At 36.0% G+C, this 26,419-nt stretch overlaps 1 protein-coding gene across 10 annotated transcripts in view; it reads right to left on the reverse strand.

Annotated features, from left to right (window-relative positions):
- Positions 1-4,976: 4,976 nt before the first annotated feature.
- Positions 4,977-26,419, reverse strand: part of SCEL (sciellin) — a 323,748-nt gene continuing 302,305 nt past the window's right edge. For all 10 annotated transcript variants that reach the window (XM_045070864.1, XM_045070868.1, XM_045070869.1 and 7 more), the window contains 7 exons: positions 21,856-21,912; positions 16,208-16,300; positions 15,432-15,503; positions 13,533-13,607; positions 9,763-9,871; positions 7,410-7,512; positions 4,977-5,961 (listed from right to left, as the gene is read on the reverse strand). In XM_045070864.1, the coding sequence (XP_044926799.1) occupies positions 5,945-5,961; positions 7,410-7,512; positions 9,763-9,871; positions 13,533-13,607; positions 15,432-15,503; positions 16,208-16,300; positions 21,856-21,912 (526 nt within the window). In that variant the 3' untranslated portion in view covers positions 4,977-5,944. The remainder of the gene's footprint in view (positions 5,962-7,409; positions 7,513-9,762; positions 9,872-13,532; positions 13,608-15,431; positions 15,504-16,207; positions 16,301-21,855; positions 21,913-26,419) is intronic.

The raw sequence follows: 26,419 nt of genomic DNA on the forward strand, positions 1-26,419 counted from the left end.
ATGTGGAGATGAAGCAACATGCTACTGAACTACTAATGGGTCAAAGAGAAATCAAAAGAAATTTAAAAACACTTTGAGACAAACAATAGAAATGTAGTATACCAAAGTTTGTGGGATGCAACAAAAAAGTTCTGAAAGGGAGGTCCATAGTGATAAATGCCTACATTAAGAATCAAGAAAAGTCTCAAATAAACAATCTAACATTACAGCTTAAGGAACCTGAAAAAAGAACAAAGTCCAAAGTTAGTAGAAGAAAAGAAATAACAAAGATTAGAGCAGAAGTAAATGAAATGGGACTAAAAAGAGAATCGAAAAAAAATTCAGTAAAATGAAGAGCTGATTCTTTGTGGAGAATAAGGAAAAATTGTTTGAAAAAATTGACAAGCCTTCAGCTAGACTCACCAAGAAAGAGGACTCAAATAAATTAAATCAGAAATGAAAAAGGAGATGTTTCACTGATACCACGGGAATACAAAGAATCATAAGAGACTACTATGAAAAATAATACATCAACAAATTATACAACCTAGAAGAAATGGATAAATCCTAGAAACATACAACCTAATAAGACTGAATTCAGTAGGGAGCCCTCTCTCTCTGCTGCTCACCCTGCTTGTGCTCTCTCACTCTGTCAAATGAATAAATAAAATCTTCATTAAAAAAAAGACGGAATCAAGATGAAATTTTAAAAATCTGAATAGACTGATTAGTAGTAAGATTGAATCAGTAATCAAAAACCCTCTAACAAACAAAAGTCCAGGACCAGATGACTTCACTGGTGAATTCTACCAAACATTTGAAGAAAAATTAATACCAATTCTTCTAGAACTCTTTCAAACTCATTTATGAGGCCATTATTATCCTAATACTAAACCAGACAAGGAGCCAAAACTTATATGCCAATATCTCTGCTGATGATAGATGCAACAATCCTCAACAAAATATTAGCAAACCGAATTCAACAATAGATTAAAAGGATCATACATGATCATGTGGGATTTATTCCAGGGACACAAGGATAGTACAACATCCACAAATTGATGGGATATATCATCTTAACAAAATTAAAGATAAAAATCATATGATCATTTCAATAGATGGAGGAAAGCATTTGACACATTCAACATCCATTTATGATAAAAACTCTCCACAAAGTGGCTATAGAGAGAAAGTAATAAAGACCATATATGGTAAGTGCACAGCTTGTATCATACTCAATGGTAAAAGCTGAGAGCTTTTCCTCTAAGATAAGGAAAAGGACAAGGATGCCTAGCTCACCAATTTCATTCTACATAGTAATGGAAGTCCTAGCCAAAGCAATTGTACAAGAAAAAGAAATAACAGGCCTCCAAACTAGAAAGAAGTAAACGTCACTATTTGCAGATGACATATTATACACAGAAAACCATAGAGGGCGCCTGGGTGGCTCAGTGGGTTAAGCCGCTGCCTTCGGCTCAGGTCATGATCTCAGGGTCCTGGGATCGAGTCCCATATCGGGCTCTCTGCTCAGCAGGGAGTCTGCTTCCTCCTCCCTCTCTGCCTGCCTCTCCATCTACTTGTGATTTCTCTCTGTCAAATAAATAAATAAAAATCTTTAAAAAAAAAAAAAAAAAGAAAACCATAGAGACTCCATCAAAAAACTGTTAGAACTAAAAACAAAAAACAAACAAACAAAAATACCCCTAAAAATCCTGTTAGAACTAATAAACTCATTCAGTAAAGTTGCAGGATACAGAATTGATACACAAAAATCTTTTGCATTCTTAAATACCAGATAACCACAATGAGATATCACCTCACACCTGGTAGAATGACTATTATCAGGAAGAAAAGAAATAACAACTATGGATGAGACTGCAGAGAAAAGGAAATTCCTGTTGGTGGAACGTAAACTGGGGCAGTCACTGTGGAAAACAGTATGGAGTTTCCTCAAAACATTAAAAAATAGGAGCACCTGGATGGTGCAGTTGGTTAAGTGTCCACCTCTTGTTTCTGCTTACGTTGTGATCTCAGCAATGAGATCAAGCCCTGTGGCAGGCTCCACACTCACCAGGAGTCTGCTTGAGTTTCTCTCTCCCTCTCCCTCTGTCTCTCCCCTACCACCTTCTTTCTTTCTCTCTCTCAAATAAATAAAATCTAAAGAATAAAAAGAGAACTACCTTGTAGTTCTCCTTGGGTGGCTCAGTCAGTTAAGTGTCCAACTCTTGGTTTTAGCTTACGTCATGTTCTCAGGGTCACGAGATTGAGCTCTGCATCAGGCTCTGTGCTCAGGGGGTAGTCTGCTTGATATTCTCTCTCTCTCTCTCTCTCCCTCTCCATTCACCCCTCCCTTACCCTGCCTCTTGAATAATAAATAAATACATAAATACATAAATCAAACTGCCCCATAATCCAGCAATTCTACTTCTTGGTGTGTATTCAAAGAAAATAAAATTGCAATTTGCAACAACACAGATGGATCTTAAGGTCAGTGCTAAGTGAAGTAAGTCAGAGAACAACAAACACAAAATGATCTCTCTTATATGTGGAATCTTAAGAAACAAAAACAAGGGGTACCTGGGTATCTCAGTTGGTTAAGCATCCAATTCTTGGTTTTGGCTCAGGTTATGATCTCGCAGTTGTAGGATCGAGCTCCACATTGGCTCTGTGTTCAGTGCAAAGTCTGCTTCAGATTCTCTCTCCCTCTTCCTCTCACCTGCACTCTCTCTCTCTCAAATAAATAAATAAAATCTCAAAAAAAAAAAAGAAAAAAAAACACAACAAAAAAGCAAAACCGAAAACCACCACCACCATCAAGTCCATAGACATAAAGAAAAAATAAAAATATAAAACATTCAACAACCTGTAGGCATCTAATGAAAGAGATTATCTCAGAATGAGGCAAGCAGCAGGTTCACAGATCCATGCAATGTTGGAGCTGGTAGGGTACATGTTCTAAGTGTTCTAAATCTCACATTTTATTTTTATTTAAAACTTTTTTTTATTAAGTGAAATCTATCCCCAACATAGGGCTTGAACTTGCAACCCCAAGATCAAAAATTGCATGATCTACTAACTGGGCCAGCCAGGCACCCCTGAATCTCACATTTTAAGTAATGAATAGGACCACAGGGGAAAGGGCATGCCCCAAGTTAAAGGAGACATTTAGGGGGGCCCCTGGGAAATGTTGAGTACTGAATAGGTAGAATTATAAAACTAACTTATTTACATTGTTACAAAATAACCAGTAAATTCAGTAGGACACACACATATAAATAAAAATCAACATCGGCATTGTCAGTTTGCCATAATATAGACCAAACAGTCACTTGTCTTGGTAGAACTCTGAATCAAGCCACATAGGAAAATGTTCCAAACACTCATGATTTTCTATGGTAGTAGACAAGTCAGAGACCACACTGACAGCAAGTGCTGGACCATAACATCACTCATATTTAAGGACAGGAGTAGTTGCAATCAAACAATTAGGGTGTACAAGTTAGTTCCTGACTATGTTTTTATTTCTTAGCCTTATTAAAAGAAAGAATACTATCTTAACAAATCCTATTTCTGAGATTATTATATTTCTTCCATTTTGCTTTTTTAGAAGGATATTGCTATGTTGCAGCCATTCTTTTCAGAAGCATCTCTTAATTAGCAATAGAATTCAGGACCTGGTGTTTGAGATTTAGGCAATCGTGCCCAGGAAAAGTATAGCAGTTATAACACAATTAATTTGCTGCCCCCCCCAAAAAAAAAACCCCAAAACAAAAAAAACTATAACCTTCCAAATCGTCTTAGAAATCTGTATTCTGATGGTGCAAATAAACCCAGACATAATGAAGTGGTCTTAGTGAATTCAAAGCCTTGCTCTCTCCACTCTGTATTCTTTCCATTTTTACAACAGTTTTTGGTTTAATTTAATACATTATTATAGAAGGAAGGGTCCATTAAACAGCTACAGAAAAGTGAGAAATATGTTTCTTTTAAGTTTTTTTAAATGCAGCATTAGAAATTAGAATACTTCTAAAATGATGTTCAAATGATTTTTAATTACTACAAAGGCATTGAGATGTTAATAGACTTTATATAAAAGGGAGGGATACTCTTCCATCCATCCTTTTCTGCCACAAATTCCAACCCTAAGAAAATTATTTCTTTTGATCCACTCTGATAGCATGTAATAAAAGAACAATAAAACACATGGCCCAATTACCACTGCTTCTCATCAAGCATGAATTAATGAATATCAAATTATTATTAATTGTTTTTTTCTGGCTTCCTCTCCATAGGACAATTATACATTGCTGTGTTTTGATAAGGGTTTTGTATTTAACACTTTGCAGACCAGTCTCTAAGAGGAACAGATGCTGATATCATTACACAGAAGAATAATTCTTTAAATTTATCAACATTTGGAAAATATATGATGATCATTTAATCTCCCTAATTGATGTCCGTTTTTCACAACTACCTTAGGCTTCCCTAAAATTCCATCCTCTCTTCAATGTTCTGTATGCCTTCCTTTGAGAAAGCAGTTCTATGTGCACATAACATAGTTTATAAGAACAATTTCTCACAAATATACTAGATCCTCATATAAGATTATTGAATTTTCAATTCCTCAAGAAAAAGCTCTTAAAAAATAAATGCTGTGGGGTCCCTGGGTGGCTCAGTCAGTTAAGCAACCCCACTCTTGATTTCAGCTCAGATCATGATCTCAGGGTTTTGAGATGGAGCTCTGTGTCAGGATAGGCGCAGGCCATGGAGCCTGCTCGGGATTTTCTCTCTTCCTCTGCCCCTCCCCCACTGTGCTTCTCTCTCTCTCTCTCAAAATAATAATAATAATAATAATAATAATAATAATAAAATAAAAACTATAGTTCAAGTAGTTAAAGAATTAAGTTAACCAGTATGGCATAGAATATAATAAATTGTGATCTCTGTAACTGATGACATCAAAGTCAGTGAATATTTATAGACATTCCACAAAAAGATTCTGTGTAACTGGTAATTCATTTTATTTTTATTTATATGCTGTCTGTAGCTGTAAAGTGCTATGTAGTATGAATAGATATGCAACAAGCAGAAGAACATGTCTTTGTAATCCACAACCATTATTTCTCAGAGATTATTCATATACCGGGATTTTGAAATACATGCAAAGAAAATTGAACAATTTATCATATGTAAACTATCCACATCATGTGATTTTTTTCCCATTATCCATAAATCCATGTCTATTTTTAAAACATTCTATAAAAATTATATCTCTGGCAAATTGAAGGATAACATCAAATTGTTTAGAATGTACTATTTAGTTCAATATGCTTAACAAACACATATTCAATTGTAGTTTTGAGAAGAAAACAACACTTGCTTTAGAATCAGATAATTTGGGGAGCAGAAAGGGACCCTAGAAATCATTTTGTTTGGAAGGGTCAAGTGATTCTCTGAGGTTCATATAACTTTATATGAAACATCTTTCTGCCAAACTTCCTAAAAAATTTCTATCAACATTTCTTTTGAGCATAAAAGAAACATATTTTGCTTTTTTGACAGTTTGTCAGGATGTCAATAATGTCTGTAAATCCAAATCCTTAGGGAAACAAAGATGAGAAAAAGGAAACTCTTCTATAACAGCAACCACAATGTCCACACACACATAGGGGACAGACATGGACCTAGTTAAGGTTGACACAGCTCACTGCCCTCAGAACAATCATTCCTTGGACACTGGTAGCTGGAACCTCTTGAATTTTTCATGGCTAAATCTAGCCAGACACCAGATGGTTTCCTTTTTGTATATGACCTTATTGAAGGCAATTAGATTATTTGTGCAATAGCAGAATTGTTAGATACAAGAGTCAATCTTCAGTGTAAATGCTTTTCCAGATGAAATATTCTTAAAATAAAATTGTAACTTCTTAATGTACGCTTTTCTCTTGATTTCCATGTGCCAGAATTATTGAATCCACTTTGCTGAAAATTTGAAAGAAAATAACAGTTAGAAATACAACTTCAGTACAAACATAAGCCTACAATTAAAAAATGTTAAATAACTATCATTGGCGGGGTAGTGGTGGGTTAAGCATTCAATGTTTTCTTTCTACTGCATTCATTACTATGGCTTTTGGTCAGACACCATAAACACAAAGTTACCAATGCCTGGTATTTGTACTTATGAGATGTCTTGAGAGTCGTGTCTTGACAACTGATACATACTATAAAAAAGGCAATGCCTGTGGAGTGCACCTAGACAGGGAGGAAGATACAAAGATTTCTGAGTCTTCTGGTAACCATATCTCCCAATCCATGTCATGGATTTCTAGAAGACTGAAAGTTTCAGATTGTCACCATGCACACCAAGGCCTTTGATACAATACTGGATCATAATAAGTCTGCTAAATTAGGAAGAAAACAGAATATGGAAACTGGCTGGGGAAAGCAGGAAATAGAAAGCAAAGTGTGAATATAATTAGGTTTGTTCTTATAATTGATACTGCAGCCTGATGGAACGTGGGTTTCTGAGTATTTCTCAGAACATTTTCCAGATGCAGCCTCCCAGTACCTCATTAATGTCACACATTTGTCATTAAATTCCATATTTTGGATCCCATGGAAGAATCCCACATGCTCCTCTTTTATTTACCACACCAGTAAGATGTCAGGGAACTTGCCCCCATGTAGGGCTGTTGTCCTGGTATCCAATATCACCTTGGTTATTCTATGTACCATTAAATTAAAAAATAAAATGCTGACACTGGTTATTAAAAACTACTCAAGTTTCATAGGATTTTATTTTACTATCTTAGTGTACATTGTACATAACTTTAAGATCAACTTTTACAGTTTTCACAGTTTAAAGAAAATGAGTTAAAAATGCCAGTCCTTAGTGTTTTCTTTTCATATCATTTATGACAATTAAGAGCACATTAAAAAATACTTAGATGCTATATTAATATAAAATTATATAGAACTAGCTCTAAACCTTGCATTTAAAAATAACATTAAAGGATTTGTGTAATAACCAAATTAGGTACAAAATTATATTTCAGTGCAAAAATAAAAGGTCATTCACAGAAATGGACTTCAAGACAAGAAATTATTTGAACAAAGAAGATCTTTATTTTTGTTTGGAAAAAATAAAAAAACTTCCCAAATTAAGTGGCTTCATTATTTAGTTATATTATGCCTGGTCTGATATCAGGCAACAATAATACATGTTGACAGATTATATACTTTAAAACACTATGATAGTGTAACTACCTTCAGCTGAATTCTTAGCTAAGTATAATTAATAAAATATTTTTTTACTTTATTATTTTATTTATTTAAGTATTTTTTACTTTATTTACTTTACATTTTCAACATCAAGTGCTCATTATTATTTGTAAAAGTGATCATTTCTTAAAGTGCTTAACACTTACCCATAACTTTAGAGTAGCAAGGTTCACAGTGTATTGTCCGTCTATAAATCCAAATACTGTCACCTGCTTGTAGGTTTTCCAAAGGCTGTTGGCATATTTCACACTTTAAAAAAAAAAGATATATGAAGTTAACATGTATTATGCATGGTGTCTAGATTCTTAGTGCAACAGGATAGAAAAGCCCTTTCACTTCATTCAGCACGGTCCTACACAGTAACACTCAGATGAAAGAGAACCCTCAGGGATTGTGAGAATGTACTTGTCCAGGATCCAAACATTGAACTTTTCAAACAAACTCTTATGACATCTCGCTACTCTGAAAATGTGCATTTCAGGGCATATTAGCACCGGAACTTCCATTTAACTCACAATAGAGTAGATATAATTTTTCAAAAATGGGTTAATGTCAATAGCAAGATCACCACTCAATATCTCAAACAAAAGCACAAAGCGTATTGCTGGCTTGCTAAGGATGAATTATGTTGTCTGCTTAGAGTCTCACTGGACAAAACAGACCTGTGATCTTAAATAGGCTTTAGGGAACAGTTTGTTTTGCATTGTGTTGGTTATGGAGGCCGAAAAATGTTGACCCGTGTTCTTTGGAAACAAGTTCACTGCTGGATGGCTGACTTTCAGGCATGAGGCTATTACTGATTAGATGGCTTTCAGAGGTGAGTTCACTGCAGCAAATTGTCATTGATCAATTCAGCATGCTTAAACAAGTCCAGGTGGTTCTCTATTATCATGGCTATAAGAGCAATACCTCTTTTCCGAGGAGTGTGGCGACATTTTTATTCTCAGTAGTATTTTATAATTAAACCAAAAATGGAAATAAATCATCCAAAATACAATAAATGGGGCACCTGGGTGGCTCAGTGGGTTAAGCCTCTGTTTTCGGCTCAGGTCATGATCTCAGGGTCCTGGGATTGAGGCCTGTATCGTGCTCTCTGCTCAGCAGGGAGCCTGCTTCCCTCTACCCACCCCACCCCCAGCCTGCCTCTCTGCCTACTTGCGACCTCTCTCTTCCTGTCAAATAAATAAATAAAATCTTTTAAAAATATATAATCAATGGAAATTATTGTTATTTACAAAAAATAAATGGGAGAATTATTTTATTTTAAAGTTTTCTGCATAATAACTTTCAATAAAGATAATGTGGACTAACTTTTGTTTTATTGAGTAAATTTTCATAACTAAAAGGAAATTTCATTTTCCCATAATTAATTGTGCAAATTTCACATTTTATTTTATATGGAATTCTATAAATTGTGGCCTAAAATTTGACTTTTCTTCTCAAAATGAGGCATCATATATCTGATTGCTATGTGTCACTGTCTAAAAGCAAATTTAAGGAGAAGCAATCAGTTGTCTAAAGAATTACAGGTGCTTGACCACATTAGGTAATTTATATCAACCACAGAAGGTCAGCACAGAAAGGACACTTGGATTTAGGCAAATGATTCTTAAACTGGTGGCCCTTGGATCTATCCAAGGAGCTTTTAAAAATACCAATGCCCAGGAATCTTTGAGAGTTTTTTATTTAACTGGGGCTGGTCCTAAGCAGTCTATTTTTCTCCTAACTGCCCCCAGGTGATGATAATGTACAGCCAAGTTGAGAACCACTAGTCTAGTCAGCTACCTCATTTAACAGAAAAGGAAACTGAAGCCAAGCTATTTAGGGGCTGGTCCAAAATGACAGTCACAGCTTGTGAAGTGAGAACTTGTACTCAGGCCTTCAGACTCCCAATCCAGTGCTCATCAAGTTACACCAACAACTGTCATGTTGACCTACCCAATATTATTGTGAGAAGCAAAAGAAATGGCAAATGAGCACAAGCTGAAGCATTCTTCTGCATAAGCTTTATTTTTATTACACTAAGCCACAATTAGTTATAACTAACCATGTTCTCAAAAGCAGACTGAGTTTCAACTATTAAGCTTATCAGTCCTAACCACATGCCTCATGTAAAAAGTTACTAGGTTTCTTCTCAACAATTTCTTTTTCTTTTTGGATTTTGTGACTTTTTTATGCAACGCATGATTCATTAAAATGTTGCAAAAGCTTTTATAAAGAGGACAAGTGTTTATATTTTTACAGATTTAAATCTCTAGGGTAAGAGTAATAAATGTGTCAGTAATCAACTCTAAGCCTAAAGCCAAGATAGTAATTATAAACCTTTGAGGTTCAGGCTGCAGAACTCTGCGAAATATTTAAGTAGTGCATTATTAATGTGGATGAGAGTGTTTCTGAAGGCTTTAACTTCATCTCATGTATTTCATTAAATAATTATTTTGATTCCAGCCATCATTATGCAGTTTTATATTTCATTAACTATAATAAACATGTCCTTACCTTGAAGCAAGTGGAATGGCAGCAAATTTGTAATTCATCTAAAATCATTTTTGTTTCTGTGCCCAAAGGTTTCCGGCAATAAGTACACATATCTCTTTCAATGACAGACCTATAGGGATGTAAGGAATTACAAATACATTTGTCATCGTGCAAGAGAGGGATGTTTTCCCCATAAAGTCATGTAGAAGCAATATGTTAATTTTGTTGATACTTTAGGAAATTGTGTGAAAATCAAGGAAATTTTGGGACTTACTTATTCTATTGATAGGTTTGATTCTTCTAGTTACCTCAAAATGACATCAAAGAATTAACATGAAGGAAAGTCTCAAATTATTAATTCATTAGCAATCAAGGGTGCATCTGGGCAGGGCAAAGATGTTTACAGTTTCCTAATTGAACTAGGTCATGAGTACCCCTTGAAGCTAGAAGAGGTTTTGAATTATTAATTTGCATATATCATAGAAAAAATTATACAGTAGATTAATATAAAATTTTAGGTCTTGAAACATTCAATAGGATAAAAATATAAATCCACTCAAAAATATTTTGGTAAATTCACAAATGTTGGGTCCGTATTACCCCAGACTCCAGGGTCTAGAGTCCCCAAAATGCTCCCCTACAACTCCTATAATCTCTTGGTGTCTTTTAAGACTCAGAATACAGGGCTAGCTTTCATGACCAAATTTATGTTCTCCAATCAGAAATAACCCACATATTTGATGAGGAAAAGAGTTTTGTTATTTATTTTCAAAAAATAGTGTCCAATAACATGAACCACAGATACGATCAGCAAGTCCCAAAGACCTCGGGTCAGCACCTTACAGAAGGCCAACAGCTCTGCAATTCTTTTCCTTTGGGAAGGTACTAGAACTGTCTTACATAGCACCTCACAAAGTTTATTAGTTTCAGGCAGGCCTGAAATTTCCACAGTAGAATACACAATGGGGTGGTAAAATAAAAATATCCAATACTGGGTACCTGGAGGGCTCAGGCAGTTAAGCATCTGACTCTTGGTGTTAACCCATGTCACGATCTCAGGGTCGTGAGACTGAGCCCCACTTTGGGCTCCGTTCTCAACGTGGAGCCTGCTTGACTCCCTCTGCCCCTCCCTTCCACCCTTCCCCTTTTTCATGTGTGCTCTCTCTCTAAAATAAATATATTTTTTTAAATAACCAATACTTATAGAGTGCTAATCGGCTTTATGCGGGCAGTGCGCTTTCCATGCACTTGGCTCACTTAAACTCATTTATTTTTCACCACATGTCTTGAAAAGCAGGTACTACTATTTTTACATCAACTTACAGAAGAAGAAACTAAAGCACAGAAGGGTAAGAAATTTGTTCCAGTCATGCAGCTAGCTGAGTGGCAGCAGCAGGATTTGAGTGAAGGCAGAGTGGCCCTAGAGTCCCTGTGCTACCTAGGCCTGCCCACAAAGACTCTCAGACTCCCTGTGGAAAAGTGAACTAGGCATGCCTGGGAGCCTTGATCCTAGGATCAAGCCCAGGACCAGAAGCAGAGAGGAGGGAAAATGGTTAGAAGAAGGAGGTAGGAGAGAAGATTCAAGTAGAAGAATATTGTCCAATTTTATACTTTCGGTCATTCTAAGCCATGTCTTCCTAGTCCTTATGTATATCAATAAATATTTTCATCTTTCAATTAACTCTAAAGGTACTTGGGTATATATTCCTGGCAAGTACTTTCCTATGGATAATTCATATACATACATACATATGTACACACACATATAAATTTCCCCTGTAAGACTGCAGCTCTTGAAGAGTAGAAAACAGGCACTCTCTATTCTACTTCCATTCCAGAGGCACTGAGGGAGGAGCTGGGAATATAAAGAAGAGTGAAATGGTCTCCTTCTTTTCATGAGGGCAGCCAAGTGTATGATTCAATGATCACAGCGTATTATGGCTACATGGAGAGAATTAGGAGACCGTGGCCCACGAAGCAACTATTCCCCAGGCTGGAGTCAGGGAGGTCTTGCTGGAAAAAGTGCCACATGAGTTAAAGCTTGAAGACAGAGGGCCTTCAAGGTGAGCTCGGCGAGGTGTAGAGGGGCAGGAGAAAGGAATTCAACAGAGTGAACAGGATATACCCAAGAGGGTATCTGAAGTCATTAAACATCAGTTAATATTCAGAAGGAGCAAGTTCTAAAGGCCCTTAAATAATTGTGCGAAGGAATTAGTCTTTATCCTGTAAAGGGGGAAGCCACTTTAAATGGGATTGAAATGCTTAGATAAGAACTCAGGGGATTCAGCTAATTTCACACAATAATCAACAAAAAAAGTTGCTTGGCTAGTCTTGCAGAGAACTGACTTTTGCTCTGAGGACTAAGATAAAATTTCAAGGACCACTTGAGTAACAGAACTGAAACTCTTCACATTAAGAGCAATGCTTTTGTGAAGAATGTTTTCCTTCCTTAAGTTAATAATAACAATATGAGCCAAGGGAAAGCCCTGATGTTGGTATTGTCCTTATTAAGATCATACTGTTAATCAAAGACCTTTTTCAAAGCATTATGAAAAAAAAAAAAACACCAAACTTTGTTTTTTTAAAATTTGTTTGTTTTTAGTTATCTAGACAGTATTTGTAGTTCTAACGCTTGCAGGGATGACTTTATTCCTCAAGGCAGTGTGACTTAAAGGCAAGACACTTGAAAGATGACTAGTACTACAAGATCTTATAAAAGAGACAAGAAGGATATAATTTTGATGGCTGGCCTATCTGTGTTTTCTGTAGCAAATAGAGCATTAGTTTTCTTTTTCTGAAAACATTTACTGAGTACCTGCTGGGTGCCAAACACTGCATTTCAGGCTGAGGCTGTGCATAAAAATCAGACAAGCCCTCACCCTCATAAGTCATATGTCCAGCCTCTGCTATAAAGAAATACCATTCATAGAATGTTGTAAATTTGCACTATAGCTGGTTTCCAGTGGTTGGGTTGAAATGCTAATTATTTTCATTTTGTCCACTGGAAATCTGCAGGCTCTATTCTCACAAGCATCGTCTATGGGCCCCCCTGAACATTAAATGGTAAAAAAGGATCACCAACAGCAAAAGCCTGGTGTCTCTTTCCCAGAACTAACTTGATATGCACTGTAACCCCTGTCTTGAGAACTGAGAGTGGGCCCAGAGTGGGTCATAGCAGCATATCCATATCCACGCAGCGGTGGGTAAGTAAGCTGGGTTTTGAAAACCAGAAGAAGGGAGGGTTGAGGGCATAGTCAAGTGATGCAATGAAGCCTAGACACTAAAAATGTGACATCAACAGGAATTCCTGGGAATCAGCAACAGTCTAGGGGCTGGTCTGTGAAGAAGCTGGAAGGTGTGCAAAGCTCTGTTGGAATCAAGTACATCAAGTACATCAAAATCAGAGAGCAGCAATAGCCAGGAAGTCAAAGAATTAATTCCTGGATGCAGAGGTTGTTGTACATTGTTCCATTCGTACACGTATGATTCGTACACGTATGCAACAGTAACTGTCAGGAGTGCCATCTCTAAGTACAATGGACAACAAGAATCACATATTTCAATAGTATATATATATATAAAATAAAAATATATCAAATGTGAATATAAAATATTATATATGAACATATATGTATGCATACATACATATATACATATACAGTAAAATAAATAAAATATATATTATCTCTAAAAGTGTATATACACACATATATGTCTATATAAGTGTATATATGTCCGTGTAAGTATGTGTGTATACATACTTTTAGGTGTGGAAATACAGACAAACTCACCTGTCTGAAGTTGAATAAACAGTTTGTATGTATTTTCCGGAGATATTCTCCTGATATCCATCCTTCAGTGATTTACTAAAAACAAACACACATGGACATGTGAGAATTGGGTGATTTCCATAGTCTTGTTGTACACACCGATATGCAGATAACAAAGCACACATACCTCCTCATGCAGCCTTATTATTCTTCTCTGTGATGTTACCAACATCATGTACTAATGTCTTTTTTTTTTTAATACAGAGAAGACCTAACACATAAGCCATCTCCAAGATGACATAAGATGACATACCAACTGAAGTAAACAGAGAATAGGGCAAGAGCACAGGGACAAGGGTGAATGGGATAAGAAGTTACTGTTTCTCATGAAATTTATACTTGCCCCTCCCTTGTTCATTTACGAAAAGAAGCCACATGTAATGTAACAGAGAAAAGGAAATACACAAAACACGAACCAGTATAAGCACCTACAAACATCACCATTCAGGTAGGGAAGCAGAGACTCATAGGTAGAAATGTTGTTTTTACTTGAAAACACCCAAAAAAGAATGGTCCAGAATGAAAGCAAAAAAAAAAAAAAAAGTAATTTTAAGTCTCTTTGTTCCATTTCTCAGACTGCCCCAGTTTGTAAATGTCAGTCTTTCCGGGAGACAAACGGAGTCTGGCAATGCACTAACCAGCTGGCCGCTCATAATTGCTTCCCAGTACTTGTGCTACCTGGAGTATATTACGGCTGGAAGCAATACATTGCTATTACTTCATACAGTGAGTGGTAATTCCACAATCTTCCCCTGAAATTTGTAAATAGGAAATCTCTCTCTCCCTTCAAACTGCCCACAGGCAGACTGTTGTCAGAATACATAACCCACAATGCTAAGTAAGAGTTTGCACACATTTGTGCAAGATACATACATATATCATTACTCCCATTTTATTGATGAGGAAACTGAGATGTGAAGAAATTAAGTATCTTTTGCCAAGACTACATGGTTAGTAAATGATAGAGATTCAATCCCAAATCTGAAGCCAGGATCTCCACACTATACTGCAACATCAGTGTACAATTTAGGGAGAATTAGATTCGACAGAAAAATCAAACTTGAAGCTACATTTTACAAGGTAACTTATGTGTGCTTTGAAAAACCTTTTTTGGAAAATTGTCCACTTCCTGACATATAATGAAGTTCCTTGAGTCCTTTCAGGGAGCCCTCTCCACAGATGCTCTCCCTTCTTTGAAATGGGCTCTGGTTAACACATATGTCACATAGATCATATTTGTAGTCCCCATCAGTATATTATCCCACAGTTAGGCTAATTCTTATTTTTGAACTCCTTAAAATGGAATGAATTATGAATTAATGACCTTGTTTGATGTTTTCCTCAACATTCATCACCCCAAGCAGCAGATTTTTGGAGATACCAATTCTCTGTAATTTGAGCCAGAGTGTATCTCCTAAAAGTAATACCCCCTATTTCAGATTGGAAGTAAACAAGAGGAGATAGAACTAGAGTTACTTAATTAAAATGGGACTTAAAATTACCATAGAAATAATGGAGTCATTTTGTATTGCATGATTTTATAAAGCTTGTTATAGACAAATAGTTACATACAATTATGTGAGAACTGACAAATGGTTATCCTATTATGTATACAGTTGTTATATTCAAGTATTTGGTTCAACCAATGACTATTTATGATTATTTGCCAAAAACTTAACACTGGATCTATTATAAAGAATTATATGCCTAGAACTTAATATATTCTAAAATGGTCTTCTATTTGAAAAAAAAAAAAACAAAAAACAAGCTTACCCCAAAATAATAGCATCTCTTCTTACACATAGATTATTTCAAAATTGAAATAAATGGAGCAAAATATTTTAAATAAATTTCCAGTACCTGTTCTCCACATATGTCCTTGTATACACAAAGGTATCCTTTGGTCCTGCGTGCCTGGTTTCAGCATTGAAGCTGCAATATGAACCATTTATTTAATGTTTAAAGTTCAGTTACAAGGATAACAAAAATAATTAGGCTGTTATCCAATTCAGTGCAAACAAACAGTGCTTATATATTCCTTTTAAATTATAACTTTTGAAATGTAATTGTTAAAAGGGTATTAACCCACTTCTGCAAAATGTCTGCATATCTCCTATTTTATTCTTAGCTTCCACTGTCTTGGCCTACTTCCAGAACACTATGAAAATTGGTCACTCAGAATATCTGCTGTAGAGCATGAAGATTATTTGGAGTATCTGTATCATACATTTTGGTGTTTGTTTCCCAGGTGTTTCATTCATATTTCCAAACCACCTCTTTCCCCACAAACCTCAAAAAGTTGACCTTAATGAATTAACATGATAACATCCATTTTAATGAAAACTTTAAATCTACCTAGAGAATCTCAACACTACTGTCACAAAGAGGCTCTTCAAAAAAAAAAAAAAAAAGTAAAAATTTCAGGGAAAAATCACATTTGCATTTTCCTATCCAGATATCAAAACTTCCCAATAACTAAGTTTCTGACTTAATGCCATTGTGTGAAGTGGTTTACATACAGCCACTGATAAAATTAGAAACTTAAGCATTTCAAAGGAGCGGTCAGGTTATATATAAGATGATTTTTAAAAACAGGAGAGTAGACCTGTCATTTGTTTTATATTTGGCTACAGTACCTGAGATTCTTCCTGGCTTCATACGAATGGGCAGGAGATCCAGTGAGCTGGTCGTTCAAAGCATCCGTGGATCCATTGACTTGGCCATCTAGCCTGGGAAAGCAAACGCGGAGGCCACTTAGAAGTTTTCTGTTTTTTTAAAATTTGTTCAATTAACATTCTTTACATACAGTGAACCTCACTATATTTTTCTGGTTTCTGTGCAGATACACGAACAGAATTACTCTCCACAGCAACCACTGTCTTACCTTTAAGAATAATCCTCAGGCATGTGTCATATTTTCTAACACTAGGACAGAATACCTTTTCACCAAGGGCAAAAACCATCTGAAATTGGTTCCAGTAACATTGTCACACCAGCAGTGCCACTGTAGAAAGCTTCTCTTGTGTATCTTGAGCTTATCAACTTGATGAAAATTATCCAGGGATTGCTTTTGGAAATTACAGTTTCCATCTTGTTTTTAATGGAAAGCAATATTTTGAGGATTACAGAACCCTGACCTAGATTTCAGTCAACTAAAACATGTCACTATGCTTAACAAATTGTAGGCATATTTTCTTTTTCCTCTGGAACAGAGGAAAATTTTAAAGCAGGAATAGCTTTAGAATTTTAGCCACTTTTCTCCCTGCAATTTAGTAAACTCTGATATAGAAGAGATGTGAAAACCAAGAGGATAGTTTTGATCTTAATCAAGCCTTATCATTTTTAAACATGCTGTTCCTTCCATTCCCAGAGAGCTCTTAAAGAAGAGGAAAACATTTGTTCACATATTATCTCTGGCATACAGAAGATCATCTTCAAGTTTTAGGATGAATGTTTCACAAAACATACAGCTACATTAAAATGATACTAAGTAATGAGAAAGTAGAATTTACATTAGAAGATTTTCTAACCTGATTATTAGAATATGTCACTCCAGGAATTATTAACCTAACTAGCAGTTGTTTGGAAACATTCAAATCATATCATATACAAAGCAAAACCCAATTTTAACAGATAAACTGCTTCAAAGCATAAAGGTTGTCCGTGAGTTTGAAATGTGTTTGTACCATCCTTGGCAGGATAAAATTGAGTATCACCAGTTAGCAAAATCAGCAAATAAGAAAGGGAAGTAATCTGCAAACAGTATTGCTATGGATTGAATTGTCTCCCCACAAAATTCATATGTTGGAACCCTAATGCTCAATGTGATTTGCAGACAGAGCCTGTAAGAAGGTAAAAAAGGTTACGTGAGGTCATGGGAGGGGCCATAGGACTTGTGACCTTTTATGCAGAGGACGTGACAGGAGAGATCTGCGTGTGTTTGTACAAATACAGAGGAGAGGCCATGCAAGGCTGTGGGAATGTGGCCATCTGCACGCCAAGGAGAAAGGCCTCAGGAGAAGCCAAACCTGATAGCACCTTGACCTTGGACTTCTAGCCTCCAGAGTTGTGAGAAAATAAATTTCTGTTGTTTAAGCCACTTGGTCTGTGGTATTTTTGTTATGGCAGCCCAGACAGAGTGATAATATGAGTAGCATTTCCTAGTTGTGTTTATGAGATTAATAACAATGCCTTCGTGAAGATTTAATTTTTATAATTGTGAATAAAACCCAAACACTGGTAAACCAATTTGAAATGTAGAACAACAAACTCTTTGATGGATTTTGCTCTGCCACTAGGTTTGGAAGATGACAGATTAATTAAAAAAAGGGAGAGGTCTTTTATTCTCGAGTAACTCTGAATGTGTGGAAAAAGTGCAAAGATGATGTGGCCAAGCCGTGTCACCCCTTCACCTAGCTTCTCCTAATACTGATATCACACATAACCATGGTACATTTGTCAAAACTAAGGAATCAACGTCAGTACAATACTGTTAATTAAACTATAGACTTCATTTGTATTTCGTCCATTTTTCCACTGATACCCTTTCTCAGTTCCAGAATCAGAACCAGGATATATCTTTCACAAAATCATCATGTCTCTCTAGTGTTCTAGGGTCTGTGATTGTTGCCAAGTCTTTCTTTGCTCTTCGTGAGATGGTGATAGATGTTACACAGGAAATTCTATCTTGATGCCAATAAGTGGTGATCTATTTTGTATTATTATTTAGAACCATAGAAATAGTTAGAAAATACTTTGTCAACCAGTGAAATCACCTGTAGTGCTTTTATTAATGCTATTGGGTCTTACCACCAGGTATTCTGGTTTAATTAGCTTGAATAGCAGCTTAGGTACTGGGATTCTTTTAAGCCTCTCCGGTGAGTCTCACACGCAAGTGAAGGTTGAAAACCAACACCTTAGAGGTTGGGCAGCCCCACATCTTACCAAAAAGAGCACTGGTTCTCAAAGTGTGATGCCTGGGTCAGCAGGTGGTTGTGACATGCACTAAAGTTTGGGAACCGGTACAAATCAAGTATTTGTCTCAGATGCCTTGAATAATCCTCATAAAGGAGAACTCATGACTCACAATGTTTGTTGTTAAAAAACAGTTTTATGATTAAGAATCTATTCTTCATTGAAAAAAAATCATTGAATTATAACTTCCAATCAATGGTCATAATTTTGTCTCAATTAAATAACAACTCTACAAAATATAAACTCAAGCACTGCGTAGGATCTTACAGAATTCTTAATGAAATTGCTCTTGAGAAAATGTTTCCTGCAGTGGAAATTCACCCTGAAAATTTACCTATCTGGAACCCTCATGGATTGCCGATGAGAGTATAAAATTGTACAGCTGATCTGAAAAACAGTCTGGCGGTTCCTAAGATAGTTAAACACAGATTTACTATACAATCTAGCAATTCCACTCCTAAATATATACACAAGAAAAATGAAAGATACCCCCCCCCGAAAAAGCTATGTATACAGCATTGTTCACAATAGTTAAATACACCTCCAAAGTCAGAAACAATTCAAATGCCCATCAATTGATGAAGGAACAAAATGCTGTTTAGCCATACAGTGGAATAAGAACTATTTGGGAATAAAAAGACAAAGTACTGATATATGTTATAATATGGATGAATCTTGAAAACATTACAAAAAGTGAAAGAAGCCAGTCATAAAGGACCACATATTGTATGATTCCATTTATATGAAGTGTTCAGTATAGGCAATTCACAGAGACAGAAAGTAGATTAGCAGTCACCTAGGATGACAGGTTGGGGAGAAAATGATGTGTGACTGCTAACGATATGGGGTTTCTTTTTGAGGTGACAAATATGTTCTAAAATGGACTGTGGTGATGGTTGCACATCTGCATGCGTATACTGATTAGGAACATATATTTACTCGTACATCCAATTACTATACAAAGTGAATGCATTCCTAAAGTGAATCAAGTCTGTTTAGCACATTGGCCCAAGATTCTTATTTAGATTTCCATCGTCTTACTAGATTAAACTTGGCAGCCTGACGTTAACTACCATAAAACAATTTCAACGGATAAACATCCATGCCCCTATGAACTTTATAAATCTCTTTTGCATAAAGAATAAAATTCTTATTAAAAGCCCACTATTTTGTATGATATGTGTTAGGTTTACTTCTACAAAATGTCAAGGTCTTAAGCTCTTGTAAAAATTTCAAATTTTAAATATTTTTTTTTAAAAGTACTCTATTGTAAAAATTGTAAGAGGGGATTTGCTGCCCTAACACTTGGATTCATCCTACCTCTCTGACTTAGTAACCTTCCACACTTAGTCGTCTCTTACTCTCTGTGAGCTTTCTCAAATTTTTTTCTATTCGAGATTTACCCATTCACCCATTTTGACAGTCCTTTTTGCAGTCAGAATCCATTCCATGGGCATAAAAGTTGGGCCTAGAGATTTCTTCTTTCCACTTTTTTCTGGGTGAAAATTTTTATTATGATGGTTGTGTCAGTGCCAGGGTGGGAGTGACATTTTCCATTTAATTTTTAGATAGCAGAACCATGAGAAATTGTACACATACAGGATAGTGATAGATCTGAAGGAGAATAAACACCACCTAAAAACAGAATTCAGGGATCAACAAATGTCTTGTAATGGTGGTGTTAAGGCATCTGGATGTAGACACCGATTGTGCTGATTCCCATCTCCCTGGGAAAGAGTGGGTGTGTTTGCAAACGTTTCTGTCATCATTGGATTATGGAAGGCAGGAGACACAGATGAAATTGCTGGAAAGGAAAGGAGACTGTGCACCTTATTTTCAACCATGGTGTTTTCCCTCTACACACCATCTTTAATGCAGATGGCCAAACCCATACTGCCTTGCTTTAGGAGGCCAAACAGACCACGGAAAGCTAAAATAAGCTCCAGGTATGAGGAGGCAGAAACCGAGAGGCAGCAAAGAATCTTGGTTATCAAACAGATACAGAGTAGAGAATAAGGAAGCCAACGGGCAGAAGAAAGACTGGGAGAAAAACTGGGATGAGCCAAAATTCAGAGAGTAGCTGAGTTACAGTAATGATAAGGAACTCGGGTTAGTGTTCAGGGATTCCTGATGGAATGTTCTCTGGCCAAGAAGGAACAACCTTCCAGTTCAGGTCTCTATGAGACCTGGGCATACTACTATTCCTGCTCTTGAAGTTCCATACAATTTCATTTCTTTATTAATCCTTCCAATAAAACCCATTTTGTGAAAAAGCCACACTGAAATTGGACCATCTTTCAAATCATATTAAATGAGACATTCCTTAAGCATACATGATCATTTACTTGTAATTTTTTTTTACCTTGATCACTTCCATATAATACTCAAATTATCTGGAAGACTGGTTAATTGTAAACCCAATCCTATTCTCAAAATAACGGATGTTTTTCTAAGATAAACAGATCCTACTGAAAATTTACCCTCCCTCATTTTATCAAAGGTTTTTTTGTGACCACAAGAAGAGAAGGCAGAAGATGATGTAGGGAATTAAGGGACAGAACGAAATTACCCATTAGATGCAATCTTTTGTAGACATTATGGGGGAAAAAGTGACCCAGATCATTTTTGCTTTTCCACTCTCCATACAATATTGGCAATATCATTTCTTTGCATAAGAAATTTTTACTGGAAAAGACAACTGCCCCTTACAAAGGTAAAAAATAAGAACCTATAGGTTTTGGGTTTCCTATATGTGTGTGGGAGGATTACAAAACATGGAAAAATATTTTTAATTCTTTCTTAAACAGTCTGTAACAACAATGAAGTATACTTGCCCTTTAAAAAAAAAAGTACAATAGTTTTAATGCCATTATACTCTGTGGTGTAAAGAAATTTCAAAACTAGGTCCTGTCTTGTAGCTGTGATGAATTTGTACATTCTTTTAGCACTAGGTATCCAAGGAAGAGAGTCCCAGAGTGTTTTCTGCACCATTGAAAAACTACCAAGCAACAAAAAGTAAAAATAAATCTTCACAGCCCAAGTGCAGAGCTTTGAATTTCCATGATACCTTTAACATGAAGGAATTGAGTAGAAGGCTCTTTGACAGAAATTCCAACAGAATTTGAATTTTGTTAACTTTTTTCCATATCAACTATTAAGTACCTGTATATTAATTTTTGTATTTCAGTAGCATTTATAACTAAATACCATAATATAACTCCTCAGCAAATCTTCTAAGATTTAAGATTATATAATTTATGTAGACTTATACGGGATTGATAACAAAAAAGGAAATTATAATAACTCTTACCTTCCATTTTTGTTTTTAGGCACATTAGAATTTACTTCATTTTTCAGATCTTGGTCTCTATAGGAGAAAAATATATATAATTAACATGTATAATATATATGTACAAATATAAAATATGTATATTATATGGGACATTGGAAATCCAACTTTGAGTTAATTGATCTATACAACTCATTTATAAAACCATTGATTATGCGTGATAGAGAAATAAAGAACTAATGTTTAGTAGTTTTAAGAAATCTGGTATGAAAATAGACAACCAATTTATAGTCCCATTCAGTTAACATTTAATGATTACTAACTTTGTGTCACAAAGTACTAACTATGTATTTTCACATGGATTATTTCATTCAGCTCTCACAAAATCCTGCAGGACAGCATCTGGGGCTCAGGAAGGCTAAGTGAATTTTCCAAGGTCAATTAACTAATTTGTACAAGAGTCAAGATTTGAGGCCAAGCCACCTGCCCATCTGAAATCACTTCTTGGATATTTAATTAGAGTCTTCATTCCAGCTTTGTAGATCACAGAAACATGAAACCCAAAATTTTAGTAAACAATTCACAATGTGGAGAATAAATGGGACAATCAGATTCTTGAATCTTGAGCTACAGTAATGATCTGATATACTTTCATGATATACAATATCCTCTAGTATGTTGTTTATACATTAGTTATTCATATATTTGGTTACAACACTGGTGGTTCTTGATTTTTTTTTCCCCATGAGTTTGGAAAAGCCTTTGTCCTGAACCCAATTGATGAGAAAGCTTTTAGGAGTCAAAACAATGAAGTCATCTCTTTCTCTATTTCCTTGTTAATCAACCTTCCTAATCTTCTTTTTGTAAACTAGACTAATCATACCTAATTTCATCAGGTTGTGGTGAGAATGAATGAGCTAATGTAAATAAGAGTCATGGCACAATGCCCCCAGTCGTGGGTGAACTGAATAAGCCTAAGTAAATAATTACTAGAAGTTCGGTGACACAGCAGTAGGCACCATTGATTCCAATATTTTGACGGACTACCTTTCCACTTTTACTTCCGCTCTAATTTTCTTCACCTTTTTAATTAGCACTAGTTTTCATAAATCTCCCTTCTCATGATTATAAATAGTAGATCTAAATAAGATTATTATACATGGAATCAGAGTATGGATGATCACTCCTGAAATTAATATTGATAAGGATGAAAAATACTATAAAAAGTTCTTGCAGTATAACAAGATGTAATGCTCTTTTTACATAACATCCAAACCACCAATAATTGATCAATCTGTAAATTAGGCAGCATTCCATAGCCACACTTAAAGTTCACATTTAAAATACTAGCTGCATAATTTTGAAAATGTAGAAATTAGTTAGATTATTTTTTCATGCGATTATAGTCAGGAAAACATGCTAAATAATACATGTCAAAAGCACAAGATTTCAGAAGTAGCTCAGAAATGTCGCAATCTTTTGATGCTGCAGTCTGAATGATGTAAAATTCAGAACTTACTCCCTCAACATAACTGCTAGAATCATGTAAGGAAACCTCCCAGATCACATCGTTCAAATTTGGAAATGGAGACAGAAGGCTTTTGTTGACACCCTGATGGTCCTTGGCCCCAGATTATTAAAGCTACCTCTGTGGCCTCAGGGACCACTGTACTATTTTAATAACCTGGCATTAATACTTTACTAAATACTTGGGGGATAGTGAAATAAAATGAAAAAATGAGCCATAATGTTATATAATCCACTCTCTTAGGAGTGCCAACTGGGATGGTTGGCAGTAGTAAATAGTGAGATCACCAGAACTGTGAATCTTGGAGGAATTAGAATGTTGTCCCAGCAAATGATTCTCCTTCCACTACTAACCTAGGATGAACTGAGTGCCATTTTTTAAGGACCCTGGTGGTTTTCACTACAACATGGGAGTAGAGCCTCATTACCATGGCCTTCCATGGCCTTGTACATGGAAGCTTCTCCTAACATACTGAAATAGGAAATTAAGCTTAAATTCTTTTTCTACTTCCCCAGGGGAAATCTTTAACTACCTTACCTAGCTCTGGGAAAAGATATTAAAGGGGCCCCAAGGGGAAGACATTAGACTCTGAACCTTTAAGGCAGTCAGCTCTACCCACATCTAGACACAGTGTGCACCATGACCTTGTAGAAAAAGATCAGTAAAGGCAGTGATGGATATTTCATCTCCATTGGTGTCAGTCACCTGGAACCTGCCTTACCTCACCCCCAAATTACATATATTTCTTTTTTATATACAGCTCTCAACTCTGGCTTTGTTTCCTTGTTTTGGGATGTTGTTACGGGCCAAATTGTGTTCTCCCATCAAATTCGTATGTTGAAGTCCTAATGCTAGTATGGTCAGAAAGCGACCTTCTTTAGAGACAGGGTCTTCACACAGGTCATCAAGTTCAAATGAGGTCATTGGAGTGGGCCTTAATCCAGTTGGACTGGTGTCTTTACAAGAAGAGGAAGTTTGGTTGAAGACACACACAGATGAAAGACAATGTGAAGTTACAGGATAAAGGCAATCCTCAAGAAGCCAAGGAGAAAAACATAGAGTCTTCTTTCTCCATCTTCAGAAGGACCCAGTCCTACAGACATCTTATTCTTGGACTTTCAGCCTCTAGCACTGTGAGAAAATTTCTATTTTAAGCCATTCCGTCTGTGGTATGTGTTATGACAACCCTAGAAAACCAACGGAGATCTGCTTCTGCCCTCACAACACAATTACATTTAGTTTGTTTCTGATCCTGGACATCCTCTCTTTTGCTGGTACTTTCCATTTGTTCCTGGCTGCTGCAGATACTGGATCTTTGTGTATCCTCTCACCCTTGCCTCAGGACCCAAGCCTTTTTGGATCCCAGCTCTCATGAGGGAGAGCAGGAATGAGTTTGGACCTGAGGAAGAATAAGAAGTGAGCAGATCTAATAACTACAAGTAGGTAACTCAAAATTGGAACCTATGCACATCTTCAAAGAAGCATGCTCCCAAAGTGATGTAATTACGAACCATCAAGTAAGCCATATTATTAGTGGTTTCATAGAATTTTTGGTGTTTTTATTAAACAGCATCACATATCAAGTTCGATAGAGTGAATTATAAGATTTTATTCTGAATAATCTATACCAATATTTAAAACAAGATGAAAAGTTTCAGATTATGAAAAGCAAGGAATGTGTATTTGCTGTGGTTGTTCACCCTGACTGATGTCATCAGCTAGATCTGAAGATCCAATGAAAGAAGTTCAGATTGCCCATAAACTGCTCAAGTTGAAGGATATAAAAATAAATTTTCACTCTTTAATTAAGAACATATCTACTGCATCCTGTCTTTTACACTATGGCAGAAAATGAAACACTGTGAGCCAAAGTGTGACAAGAGGATTTTTATAGAAACCCAGACCCAGGCAGCAGGGTGGAGCAAAACTTGATTGTGAACCTTCTCATGGCAGTTGCAGTGGAAGGAAGACCTGTGTACATTTATGAGCAGTTGGAATTAGCTCCAAGGAAAGTTCTCTGTGGATACAATGAGAAATGCTAAAAAGAAATTTTAATTTTTGCAACGAAAAATATTTTTTTAATGTAGATTTGAAAATTTGGGGGAGGGGGAATGAGTCCTCTGTTATGTAGTGTCACAGCACAACTTTTGAATATAAGCCATTTATCCTTGCTATCGTAATATGTTTTCCACTGTCTCATTAAGGACAGTGACACGTCCCTTACAGATCAGATTAAGAAAAAAATAGGTATTACTATGTCTGGTATTACACAACTTCTCCTGAGATAAGCTCTGCCTGAGAGAAAGTTAACAGCTCACTCACCACTGCTCTTCCTCTCTCATGAGGGTGTGGGAGGTATTTATTAAAAGCTGCAATATGTTTCTCTCTCTACAGCTTACTTAAATTGCTTTTGTAGAGTACCAAACATATTTGCAAAATTAAGAGCCTCCATATAAAAAATTTACTATGGCAGTTCTTTTGTGCCAAGAACTAAATCTTAGGCATTAAGCTTTAGTTCAAAGGGAATATTTGGCTCTCTGAAAGGAGTATAGAATACAGTGAAATTACTGGTATAACTCTTCGGTTCTGTTGACACAGCAAAATGGGCTCAATGTATATATAGTTCTTTTCAATGAGAGAGGCTTTAATATTTTATATTTAAGAAATTAACATGTCCATAGAGAAATTGGACAACATAGGTATTTTAAATATAAGATGTAACCAAGAATTTTAGTGACTCTAATTCACCATGGTTGATTGAGATTATGCCATGAGCAAGAGTTAGTCTTTGGCTTAAGCAAGCAGACCAATCACAAGATATCAGATTCCTTCAATCTGATTTCACTTCTGGGGGACTCAGAATGGTAGACCTGGAAAGCAATAAGCTTTAGTAGCTGGATGATCAAAGGTCCTCTATTAGTTTGAGATTTTGACCTTTGATTCACAAAGTATTTGTTAAGCATCTAATTGGGAGCAAGCATTATATTCTGCATTGCAAATAAAGAAGGGAGTAAGACAGACCCAATTCTTGGAGGTGATTAAATAATAATTCCCTCT

This window comes from Mustela putorius, unplaced genomic scaffold (assembly GCF_011764305.1).
Source record: "Mustela putorius furo isolate JIRA1106 unplaced genomic scaffold, ASM1176430v1.1 tig00003974_pilon_pilon_pilon, whole genome shotgun sequence".
Lineage (NCBI taxonomy): Eukaryota > Metazoa > Chordata > Mammalia > Carnivora > Mustelidae > Mustela > Mustela putorius.